This window comes from Pygoscelis adeliae, unplaced genomic scaffold (assembly GCF_000699105.1).
Source record: "Pygoscelis adeliae isolate BGI_AS28 unplaced genomic scaffold, ASM69910v1 Scaffold121, whole genome shotgun sequence".
NCBI classification, from domain to species: Eukaryota; Metazoa; Chordata; class Aves; order Sphenisciformes; family Spheniscidae; genus Pygoscelis; species Pygoscelis adeliae.
The window spans coordinates 8,743,036-8,753,563 of NW_008824359.1; the positions used below are offsets into that span (position 1 = coordinate 8,743,036).

Here is a 10,528-nt window from a genome sequence, read left to right on the forward strand (position 1 = left end):
CATTTCAAGCAGGATGAGCAGTGAATTATGGAATTCAAGGGCAAGCCACCTATTCACCACTTTTTTTGAAACCAAAAAATTCATTCACACCGATAAATCAATTCGAAAGCCTGGTCTCTGAGTACAAGACTCTGTAGCCATGCTGCTGGCTATGCTTTCTAATTTCCCCTGCATCTCTGCTTTCTGGGGTGTCCTTGTTGATCCACAGTATCATTGGTTTCACTGACAGCCTATATTCTGCCAAAGGCATTGCTTCGAAATTTTAGTTCACAATATGCACTGGAACTGGCAGGTTTAAGTGAAAGCCCTTCCAAAAATGGGAAGCCAAACACGCAGCTGTCAAAGACTGGATTAATTAACCCATCTTATATGATGGGTCTTTGTGTTTATAGAGTGATAACTGTGTCCTCTAATTTTTAGGACATTTTATATTCTCCAGAGGCCTGTGGATAATGAGATTTTGCCAAATTATTGTTTAGCTGTTGAGACATTCCTCTGTGCTTCGAGGGTAGATCAAGGTAATTATCTAGGAAGGGACTGACAGCAGTGGGTAACAGATCAGTTTCCTTACGACAAAATGCAGTGCACAGAGGGAGTAACGTGCCTGTTACAGGTACAGGCTTTGGTTGTCAAGGCCAAATCATCAGTTTATGACCCGCAAAGCTAGGCACATTTTATTGTGAGATGCACAAACAGCTTTATCTAGACCCATGGATATCGGTGATAGGATCTTAGGCTTCTTACATTTTTGCCTAAGGGTTGCCTTAAGTGTGCTAAATGACACAACATAGTGTGTATGCACATCCTTGTGGCTCCCAAACTGTGAAATGGCTGTAGCCTTTGGGCATTTCAGCACTGAGCAGCCATCTGAAGTAAGTACTGCACATTTCACAGTAAGTCATCTAACACTACTAAGACTGTGTGTTTGGGTGTTCACTTACAGCTGCTGTATAAACACTGGAAAGTGGAGTAAACACTGGGAAGTGGAGTAACCTGCACTACCCCCACCCCACGATGGACCAAACGGGTCTCTTCCTTGCAAATTCCTGATACATACCGGCTGTTTTGCAAAACCAGTTTGTATGGTGGGAGGCAGCGGCCCTGGGCCGCAACACTAAAAACTTAACAGCAAAACCAAAACAAAGTAATACCCAGGCAAAGGAAGACTGAGGCTGCTATTTCGTTTAGTGCTTTTCTTAAGGTCGTAAATCACTGAAGTTTAGACATGCTTGAGAACACCAGATCAGATTGCTCCTTTCTGTTCTGTAAGATGCATGGTTTGGTTTAGTTTGGTTTTAAACAATCAAAGCATATTGAGATTTATATAGATAACTGACATGTAAGACACACATGCTCACCAACAGAGCTCCAAGATGTCCATGTCAGATACCCAGTGCTCAGCACGTGCCTTTGATTCCTTGCCATCCTCTGAGGGAGAGCTACTGTCATCCTTTAGCTCCTGTAATTCTCAGCTGCCTTGGGCTGCATTCCAGTTTTAGCAGTACCTACAGCTGGTTATGGTTTAATGCTGTCATACTGTGGGCTCTGGTGAGACCCCACCTGGAGTACTGTGTCCAGCTCTGGAGCCCTCAGCGTAAGAAAGACACGGACCTGTTGGAGCAGGTCCAGAAGAGGGACATGAAAATGATCAGGGGGATGGAACACCTCTCCTGTGAAGAAAGGCTGAAAGAGTTGGGGTTGTTCAGCCTGGAGAAGAGAAGGCTTCGGGGAGACCTTATTGCAGCCTGTCGGTACTTAAAGGGGGCTTATAAAAAAGATGGGGACAGACTTTTTAGCAGGGCCTGTTGCGACAGGACAAGGGGGAATGGCTTTAAACTAAAAGAAGGGAAATTCAGACTAGATCTAAGGAAGAAATTGTTTACGCTGAGGGTGGTGAGACACTGGCACAGGTTGCCCAGAGAGGTGGTGGATGCCCCATCCCTGGAAACATTCCAGGTGAGGCTGGACGGGGCTCTGAGCAACCTGATCCAGTTGAAGATGTCCCTGCCCACGGCAGGGGGGTTGTACTAACACGGACCTGTTGGAGCAGGTCCAGAAGAGGGACATGAAAATGATCAGGGGGATGGAACACCTCTCCTGTGAAGAAAGGCTGAAAGAGTTGGCGTTTTTCAGCCTGGAGAAGAGAAGGCTTCGGGGAGACCTTATTGCAGCCTGTCAGTACTTAAAGGGGACTTATAAAAAAGATGGGGACAGACATTTTAGCAGGGCCTGTAGTGACAGGACAAGGGGGAATGGCTTTAAACTGAAAGAGGGAGATTCAGACTAGTTTGAAGGAAGAAATTTTTTTATGCTAAGGGTGGTGAGACACTGGCACAGGTTGCCCAGAGAGGTGGTGGATGCCCCATCCCTGGAAACATTCCAGGTGAGGCTGGACGGGGCTCTGAGCAACCTGATCCAGTTGAAGATGTCCCTGCCCACGGCAGGGGGGTTGTACTAGATGACCTTTAGAGGTCCCTTCCCACCCAAACCATTCTATGATTCTATGATTATACTGTTTCTAAAGCATGGGAGAGGAGCTGGGATTCTTTTTCTTCTATGAAATACAGAGTTGGAACTAACAGTGTAAACAGAAGGGGGGGAAAATCTTGCAGCTGACACTGTGTATGTAACTCATATAACGTGAAACATCTATATATCCTCTTTTCAGTACAATCTTTAACAAATGTATTATTTATTCCCTGGCAGAAACCCTGTTATGCCTGTGCAAAGAGTATCCACAGTAGGCTCAGCTACTATGATGTTTTGGTGTAATTTTACCGAGCAAATTGGTCTTAATACAGACCTGGCCTGAATAACCTGTCCATGGCCATACCATCAGTCTAGGAGGGACCAAGGAGTTGGACTTGAGGATTCCAGTTACTAACTTAGAGCCTTAGTCTGTAGCCAGCCTTTTTGTCTTAGGTAAACACTCTCTAAATCTTTGACTCCGCAACCTCGCAATCAGGAGCTCTGCTTACTAGCATGTAAGGGAATTTTTAATGAGTATCAGAAACAGATATTGAATGATCATTTCTATTGGATAGGTTGTTAGCGGAGAATTGCCTTAGTTTTTTCAAAGTAATGGTAGGCTTGTGCAATGTAAACTATACGGAAATTGCCCATCGTGAAAAGATGTGCTTAGCTGCTCAATTGTTTGAAGAAAATAGGGACTTACTCAGACATGCCTCTTAGTTATTAGCAAGCATTAATAACATGCCTGGCATGATACATCAGAAAGGGACAGGCCAGGAAATAAGCTTCTAATTATCGACGGAACAAGTCCAGCCCAGCATGCTGTCTGGTCCTGAAATGCGATGTTCCTGTTAGCTGTATAAACAGCAAGATTTAAAAACAAACAAGGCAAAAAATCCCCCAAATTGTTGATGTAGTCTCTTGCAGCAATGAGTTCCAGTGGTGCCTGATGCACAGTATAAAAGAGCATTTACTTCCTTTAATCAGTTATGATTGTATTTTGCTTTTCACTTAACTATCCCTTTATTATTGTTACAAGAGGATAAAGAAAAGTATCTTCATCTTCTCTACAGTTATTTTTATTTTGTCTTACTCTCCTCTCTATGCTCAGTTGTTTCAATCTTTTTCATTCTCTTTGCATGGAAATTTTCCAGGTTTATGATTTATGTTACCTGTTTTGTACTCATTCCTTGTTCTGCTGTGCTGAATAAAACCGGGCACACTGTTCAGCTCTGCAGAGAACCCAAAACACTTCTACTCCCTCCTTATTACTTCAGCTTTAATGTAGTAATAGGTGTTCATATCTCCTCCCGCACAATCACTATGTACAATTTATTGCGCTTTGGGGTGGCAATCTGTTTCCTAACATCCAGTCCGAGTGAGCAGGGAATATACTTTCCCTCTGTTATGAGCAAGGAATGTGGGCTAAAGTGCTTCAGGCTTGTAGGAATGGATTTGGACATCAATTCCTACTAAAGTTAATATGAATGGAGTGTCCAGATTCTTGCACAAGCTTTTGAAGTCTCATCTGCAGCCTTTTAGCGGTGCACAAGGTAAAAGAGCTTCTTTTTAAAGGCATTTCTCTGTGATCGCTGGGGTAAAAGTTGCTGTGACTGTTGGGAGGGAGTTAGGATCTGGAGCAGGATTGCTCTACATTCCAGCCCGTGATTTCTCAGGAGGAAAACTGGGGAAGTGGCGTGGAGAAACAGTCAGTTAGGGAAGGGATGGATCGCTCTGGGGATGGCTCTCCCCTACGCTTAAACAAAAGTGGCAATTCAATTTTTCACCAGCACTTACTGTTTTAGGGGAGAGAGGAGAAGGAGCTCAAACTAACGTAACGTTGGAAGCTTCTGCAAAGTTAAAAACTGGAGTTTCCAAATGTTTGTGAATACAGCAGGCTGGCCGAGGGAGGTGGTGGCTTTCACTTCCAAGGCACTGTATCAGTTATATTCTAGGATCAACTGTCTAAATAGGCTTTAGATTTAAGCTCCACAATGCCTAGCTGAGATGCTGTGGAGCATAAATCAGTAATTTCTTTTGTTTAGAAATGTTATTCTGGTATCCCAGAACCAACTTGTGGTGTTCTACCAAATTCCTTGAGCACATGGGAATGTCCCATCCCAACACAGCCACAGCTGAGGAATTAGCCATCTCCCCAGCCATTTCAACAGGAACCACGGATTGCACACTCTGCACCATCCCTTTTGTGGAGGTAGAAGCTTTATAAATAAATAGTTGAATTGTTCTAGCAAGGCAAAATGAGAAGCTTTCGCTCCTTTTCCTTTCTTCTTGATCCTTACATAGATGATTTCAGGCTATAAGAGAAGTGAATCCAGACTTCTCTAAATGTCTGCAACAGAAAAATTTGAAAGGTAATTTATATTGATAAGTATTTGCCTAGTGGAGGAAGAATTTGGATTTGCTGTCCTCTTATTAAGGATTCTGTTAGCAACATCTAAGAGAAACAGCTAGGAGAAGCCTCTTGTTCTGACTGAAAATAGCCAGGTGGGAGTAATATTGATTCTGTGGTCTTAAATACTAGCATTTGTCTTCTTCATCTTTGCTTCCTTCCTCCATATACCGGTTCCTGTGTAACACATTCAAAGCAATAAATACCTGGAACCAGGTGATTGCGTAGTATTATGTTTTGTCTTACAGTATTATATAGAATTAGGCCCCTGTTAGTGTTGGTCTTATGAAGGGAGTGAGGAAGGTGAAGGAATAAATGCATCGCTCATTCACTGATAAAAACCACACCTGTTCAAAAGTCTGGATACAGAACACACACACACAAACACACAGAGAGTAAATAGTGTATTTTGGCTCACTTCAATGAAGGGTACACAAAGGCTCTGGAGATTTATCCTGTTTATAGCAGCAGTTGCTGACCCTGTAAATCAAGTCTACGGCTTTAAAGGGAAGCAGAACTGTTTGGGATTTAAAAAAAACACAGCTCTCCTCAGTCTCGGTTCAGTACTTTACCATCTTTTATCTCTTATGCTTTCAGTCAATACTGTTCTTTCTGTAGAAAGATGCTCTGAATGTTGCTTTTTGTTTCCAGAAACCAGTCCTGTTTTGAAAATATTGGTTGGCTAAATGCCAGGCACTGGTTTTGGCCCAGGCATGGCACAGGCTGGAGATCTGAACATGACGCAGTAATGACTGTTGTACTTATACAACCCATCTCATCTGTAGACATAAAAGACCTGTACAAATCATTGCAAATTTAGTCCCCTTAATGATTTGTGAAATTTTGTTGGACCTGTTTTGCAAGTTCAGCTCCGTATATTTTTGTTTGGGTAATTAGAAAAGACTTTGCTCTAGACACTACGGTCTACCAGCTGCTTTGTCACTGGAGTGAGTAGAATGCCTCCAAACTTGTTTCTGTAGCCTTTCCCCCCTGCTACGTCCAGCTGTGAGAATCGGAGATTGTGAGCTAAGGTATTGAGCTTCAGTAGACTTATCAGAAAAGATCTTCCAAGATAAAAAGAAAAGATGAAAAAAAAAAATCACCACACCTCAGGACATGGTGCTGAGGATTCAATATGTGTCCCTTTTCCCTCCTGAGTTAGCACCCCCGTTAGAAGCAGTGCACCCCAGTGTTGCGCTAGATGTTTTGTTGCTGGAAATAAAAAAAATAATTAAAAAGAATGACACACACACAACCCAAGGTCCTGAAAACTGGATTAGAGATCCTGTGTCTCTCTACAAAGTAGTAGGAAGGGATTTGAAGCTTCCAGAATGCTTTGAAGAGAATACAGCTTTTATGTTTATAAACAATGAACATTTGTATAGCTATAGCAGTGAAATAGGCTGTTGAGAGCGCTTTTGCACATAGAGTGCTGCTCTCACATCTTAGCAAAGATTTGAATGCTACTGTATACAAATATATATAATCCTAAGGAACCTGTGAAACAGGATGCTGGAAGAACAGTTTGTGATTTTCAGACGTGTGTTATATAAATGCTAGCTGTAGAAATGTCTTTCACTTAGCTATCTGCTGGTGCCTGACAAAGTTTTGCCCTGGAATGTCACATATCCCATTTAATATTTGCAGTAGAAATTGTTCCATTCTTCCAGTTTACCCAATGGAAACTGCTTTTGCAACTTCAGTTTTGAGGCTTTTGGCTTCCCTCAAATAAAACAGGGAAAAGCTTCATGAGGCCATTTCCTACCCGTTCTTTTAAATGCCGGTATTTTATGGGATCAAATTTGTTTTGCCCATTGTCTGCTAAACTGCAGTTTTTATTACTGAAGCTAAGTTTAGATTCTAAATATTGCACTCCAGATGTGTTAATCAGAAATCTTTACCAGTCTTAATTGCAGAAATGTTTTCAAGATTCAGTGCCTATTAACTGCCAGAGCAGTTATTGGATGTTTTTTTCAAATTTCCCTCTTGAAGATTAAATAGGAATTTTATATTACTAGTAAGCTGCAGAAAGTGTAGTCCCCTAGCTACTTCCTCCATGATCCAAGGATCCCCATGGAAATAACGGGCTGTGCCCACCTACAGTTTCCATCTTGCATCAAGCCCCAATCCTGTTCCATTCCAGCCATCCAGATATTGCACAGCAGTTTTAAACAGGACACGTGTGGAGTTGAATGCAAAATCACAGCAAAATATTTTCTCTTTGGAACTTGAAGGAGACCAAACTCAAGGAAGCAAAGGAGAAAGATAAATATTGGCACCTATATGCAACCAACTTTCTATTATTGAAAGGGTATTGAGGGTAAGTTTGTACATTGCCTGTTCTAGCACCAAGCATATCTTTAGGTGGTGACAGCTAGAAGTTGAGTAGGGTTAATACTTTTGTTCAGTGATGCTAAATTCAATTAAGAACCTAATTCTGTAATAACCTTAAGTTCCGAAGTGCTTTGTTGTGCGTAAGTTGTTAAGAGGCTTAAAGACGCATCAGAATTCTCAGCTTTCTGTTCATTTCCACGTAGGCACACTATCTGAGTTAGATCTAGCATGGTAAAAATTAACAAATAAAAGAGAATCTGGAAAGATGAATTACAGCTTTGAGAGACCAGAAGAGTTCCTTATCGTAATGTTCTTTCTCAGTTCCTCTTTTGAAAATCAAATATGCTACGATGAAGAGGAACGTCCCGCGTGGCATGGTTTTCTGCCAGAAAGACATGGTGCATACATCATGTCATGACAGGTAGTGAAGAGAATGCTGTTTGCTAAGTAGTGGTACCGTCTGGGGTTCCACAGCACAACAGCTGCAGAAACGTGTTGCTGAACCCTGCAATATGTGAATTCTGTATTTTGAGCAATGTTGCAACGCCTGGCAGCAGACAGCAATGTATGGAGAGATCTTTGATGAACAGTCCCACCTCCTTTAAAAACTGGCTGACAAAGGAAGTACCATTCCCCTCTTTCACACTCTTATTTCCGTGTATGTTCTTAGTTGTTCAGTGTGTGATTTCCTTGTGTTAAATTGCATACTTTTTAAGAAAAGTGTATTTACAGTTCTTTTCAGGCTGGGGATGGAAGCATATACCTGCCAAGAAAATACTTGCAAAATATTGCATGGAAGTGCTTAGCAGACTAGTCTATTAAATTGCTTTTTAAGTTGAACCTTGCTTTACAGATTAGAAAGCAGTGGCAGGAGAAATAAAGCAAAATTCTTCTTCAAAAAGTGCCTTGATAAATAAACTTCCCCATCTTAGTAAAGAAATCTGTTCCACATGCATAGCTGATTACACTCTGTTTGCCAGCTCTAGTGACAAGTACTTCTTATTGCTCTTAGTTCACTGTTATTACTAGTTTCAGTGATAGTTAAGGAAGGGCAAGTCAGTCTGTTCTTTAATATGTTTTTTCAGAGGACTTGACTTTGCGCGAACCCATTATACCAATGAAACTCATAGCAACATACTGCTAAAGGCAAAATTGCCTGGTACTGCTGTGATGCAAGAAAACCAGGTTAAACGTCAGTGCCCAGAGCTTTTTGTAGCCATGGCAAATAGGAAAAAGTAGCTTACTTTGAATTTGGCAGCTGAGCACTCTGCTCACTCCAGGAAACTCTTAAGCAGGGAGTGTTTGCAGAGTTTCCTCTCGGTTACCATGCTGCTGGTACCAAAGAAATGAGAGCAAGGACTTGGAGGCACCTGGCCCCATACTCTGACTTCCTTTTCATAACATTTAGGACAGTCATGACTAAATCTGTTGGAAGATCTAAGGGATATGCAGGAAGGGACTCCGTGATGAGTTAGAAATAAACCGTAGAATGTTTATAATCTCTTGTAAATAAACACACTGAACTACAGAGCACAGAGGCATGAAAAGTTTGTAATGTCTGGATTTTTGTTTTTGTTTCAGCTCATTCAGACGAACAAATTGAAACATTATCCCAGCATCCATGGAGACTTCAGCAATGACTTCAAGCAGCCATGTGTTGTGTTTACTGGACATCCCTCTCTTAGATTTGGGGATGTGGTTCATTTCATGGAGTTATGGGGAAAATCTAGCTTGAACACTGTTATATTCACAGGTAAGTAAAATGCAGTTATCATTATCAAATTAACAATAGGTTGTGCGCTCTGGTTAAGTGTGGCCACATCCTAGGGGCTTTACTCATTTGTTCTGGGGCAGAAGCTTCTGACTTCAGTAGGAGCTCATCTAAATTAAGACCCCAGGATTGACTGTAGGGACAAATGTAATTATTGTGCCATTTAATTCATTTTAGCCCTGCAGAGCCAACCTTTGCCATGCAGAGTCCATTCCTGCCATTTCCAAGCAAAATCTTTGTTATGCACAGCAGTAAAATGCCTACAGGAAATTATTTTTTTGATTAAAAGCAGCTGGCTGCAAGTTAAACCCAGGCAAGACCTAATTGATGCTGGTCAGAAAGGAGAAACACTTCTTCTCCATGTTCCATTGGAATCACAAACCTTTCCTCATCCTTTCTGCCCTTTCATCAAAACGTCAGGCGACCAGACAGTCTGTTTCTAAAGGTGCTCTGTCATCTCCGCTGTTTCAGAAGTGTGCACCCCATACAGACCTGGCAGTAGTGATGTATGCCGTTGCTGCCTTTTGGCTGAGCTTTTTTTTCAGACGCTTTTTGGCTGACAGACACGTTTGTATCTGAAGCTGAAGGTACAGCTCTAGCTAATACCCTGGGGAGCTGTTTCCTTTCTCAGTGACTCAGACTGCCAGGAGCAAACCAGGTCTTTTAAGTTCCTCCACTTCTCCCAGTCTGCTTCTAGTGCTGACCCTACTTTTAATGGATTTAATGAATCAAGCCCTATCTACCTCAGAATAAGCTACGGTCTGAGATCCACAGGGCAGCTGTATCCTGGGACCATGCCAATCATTAGCAGCAAGACAAAGTATTGAAGAGAGAGCATGAAGCTTTTGTGAAATCTAGCAAAAGGGATATCATCCAGAGTTTCACCTCCTCTAAAAATACTTCAAGGCCTTCCCTCAAACTGACATCCTATCCAGGTGCCTCCTCTTTATACCCGATGTAATCTAAACAGAACCCTACAGTGGGCACTCTTCAGATCTGAGAAGGGAAATAATCCTTTAGGCCATTGCTAATGATTTTATGTATAATGAGCTCTGGTATAACTGGGAGATGTGTTATATATAACTTAGCCAGATAAAGAAAATGTGGATTTTGAACTAGGACAAAGTAATTAGAAATCATAGAATCATAGAATCATTTAGGTTGGAAAAGACCTTTAAGATCACTGAGTCCAACCGTTAAGCTAGCATTGCCAAGTCCACCACTAAACCATGTCCCTAAGTGCCATGTCTACACATCTTTTAAACACCTCCAGGGATGGTGACTCAACCACTTCCCTGGGCAGCCTGTTCCAATGCTTGACAACCCGTTTGGTGAAGAAATTTTTCCTAATATCCAATCTAAACCTCCCCTGGTGCAACTTGAGGCCATTTCCTCTTGTCCTGTCGCTCATTATTTGGCAGAAGAGACTGACACCCACCTCGCTACAACCTCCTTTCAGGTAGTTCTAGAGAGCGATGAGGTCTCCCCTCAGCCTCCTTTTCTCCAGGCTAAACAACCCCAGCTCCCTCAGCTGCTCCTCA

The 10,528-nt window shown here is 42.0% G+C and overlaps 1 protein-coding gene across 1 annotated transcript in view; it reads left to right on the forward strand.

Moving 5' to 3' along the window:
- Positions 1–10,528, forward strand: part of INTS9 (integrator complex subunit 9) — an 85,787-nt gene that overhangs the window by 49,083 nt on the left and 26,176 nt on the right. Inside the window, exon 12 of the mRNA XM_009319715.1 lies at positions 8,798–8,969. Coding sequence (XP_009317990.1) covers positions 8,798–8,969 — 172 coding nt within the window. The remainder of the gene's footprint in view (positions 1–8,797; positions 8,970–10,528) is intronic.